The sequence below is a fragment of the Conger conger genome, chromosome 8 (genome assembly GCF_963514075.1).
Source record: "Conger conger chromosome 8, fConCon1.1, whole genome shotgun sequence".
NCBI classification, from domain to species: Eukaryota; Metazoa; Chordata; class Actinopteri; order Anguilliformes; family Congridae; genus Conger; species Conger conger.
The window spans coordinates 59,195,397-59,197,294 of NC_083767.1; the positions used below are offsets into that span (position 1 = coordinate 59,195,397).

The following is a 1,898-nucleotide window of genomic DNA, read 5'->3' on the forward strand; positions in this document are numbered from 1 at the left end:
TCAGATGTTGAACCCCCCCCAGTCTTTCAGAGCTGGGTAATCTAAGCCAGGGGTGACTCTAGAGACTGGGGGGCCAGAGGCAGAAACTCTGACCGACTTCCTCTCTCTTCATGCCTCCCAGAAGTCCTACAACTCAGCTCTTGCGGGACCCCTAGTGCCCGGGGGCCCCAGGCAGTTGCCTGCCTTGTCTGTTCGTAAGATGAGTCTCTGATCTCAGCGCACGGCCGCAGAACCAGAGCTCTTGCGTGTGAGGTGCTTTTGGTGACACACATTCCTCTCGCTGCAGGTACACTGAGGAGGGGCTCACACCGCTGCACCTGGCTGCCACGGAGGGCCTTCTGCAGTGCGCTGCCGTTCTCGTCCAGCAGGGGGCAGACGTCAGCGCTCAGGACAATAGGGGCCAAACGGCTCTGGACCTCGCCCGGGTCTGGGGCCACAGAGAGGTTGCTAGGTAATGCCTGGCTAATAACTGCCACTTTGCTTTGAAAAAAAAAAAACAGGACTTAAAGAGATGAAACAAATCATTACATGTATGTAGATTTCTGCTAGCCGTGTCAGTTTTACTCTATTGTCTTTGATAATTTGCACTGTTCCGACAGAATTAGTTAATTATTCATTATCATTATTTCCAGTACATTTGTGAGTGTGTGTGTATTGTACGTGTGAGACAGGTTCCTTAAGGTCATTATTTCCAGTACATTTGTGAGTGTGTGTGTATTGTACGTGTGAGACAGGTTCCTTAAGGATATTATCTGGCAGGAAGAGAACCAGAGACAGGTGGAGAGACACAGTGAACTCCTGAAGCTCAGAAACACCCTGGTCAGGAGACACCAGCAAATACAAGATGAGGCAAAGGTCAGGCTTAAATGAACTATCCTCCCACATTGTATCTGTCTTCCAACATTATTTGAATTTTAATAATAACCTCCCCCCCCCCCAACCCTCTAAGGTAACTAAAACGGGTGGGGTTTTGTTGTTGTGCTGTTGCTCGTGTCTCCATGGCGATTTCAGGCTGCCAGACAGGTGGTCAGCGAGCGGAGGGTGGAGGAGTGGGCGCGGCTGAAGGGTCTCCCCGCCCCCCCGCCGGCCCCGAACCGCTCCGCCCGCTCCAGGCCCCCGCCGGCCCCGAACCGCTCCGCCCGCCGGCACGCCGCTGAGGGCAACAAGCCCGTCCAGGACCGCAGAAACCAGGCGGGCCCCGGGGGCCGCGGGGGGGGGACGGGGCCCGGCCGACCCGCGTGGAACGTCTCCCCGAACCCCTCCCGGCCCCCGCCGGCCGCCGTCGGCACGGCGCAGACGGTCCGCGTGAGCTGCAGGCCCGAGCGGGGCCCCCCGGGGCCCGACGTGAGGGACAGCGTGACCCTGGAGACGCAGGGCGGCGCCGGGGCCCCGTGCGCGGTGCGGCAGGGCGGGTTCACCTTCGAGCTGCCGGCCCTGCCCTGGGACGCCGTGCGGAGGACCCTCTTCCCCGACGCCTTCCCCTCCCGCCTCGCCTCCCCCCTCAGCTTCCACCCTGTGCGCCTGCAGGACCTGCCCCGCCTGAGCCTGCCCCGCCCCGGGACCTCGCCCTGGACCGAGGTGGCCCTGCACCTGGCCGAAACGCTGCCGCCTGGGCGATACTGAGCGGGGGGAGGGCCTCCCGTGCGCTCACGTGTGTGCGGATGCTCATGTGGAAGTGCATTAGGACGGGTGTGTGTATTGTGGTAATGCACTCACAGGACACACTCAAGGCCGTTCTCCTCTCACCTCTCTCAGTGACGAGGCGTTTCCGTCCACAGAACTGCCCTGTCTGAACTGCAGTGTATGAAACTGTGAGTGGTGTCAAGGTTTAGTCGATCAGTCAGGATCATTTTTCTCAGAGGATCGAATAAAGCATACAGCACAACAACAGGAAAACG

At 59.4% G+C, this 1,898-nt stretch overlaps 1 protein-coding gene across 1 annotated transcript in view; it reads left to right on the forward strand.

Annotated features, from left to right (window-relative positions):
* Positions 1 to 1,623, forward strand: part of ankrd53 (ankyrin repeat domain 53) — a 4,087-nt gene extending 2,464 nt beyond the window's left edge. The window contains exons 3-5 of the mRNA XM_061250718.1: positions 287 to 451; positions 735 to 855; positions 1,012 to 1,623. Of these exons, the coding sequence (XP_061106702.1) occupies positions 287 to 451; positions 735 to 855; positions 1,012 to 1,623 (898 nt within the window). The remainder of the gene's footprint in view (positions 1 to 286; positions 452 to 734; positions 856 to 1,011) is intronic.
* The last annotated feature ends 275 nt before the right edge of the window (positions 1,624 to 1,898 follow it).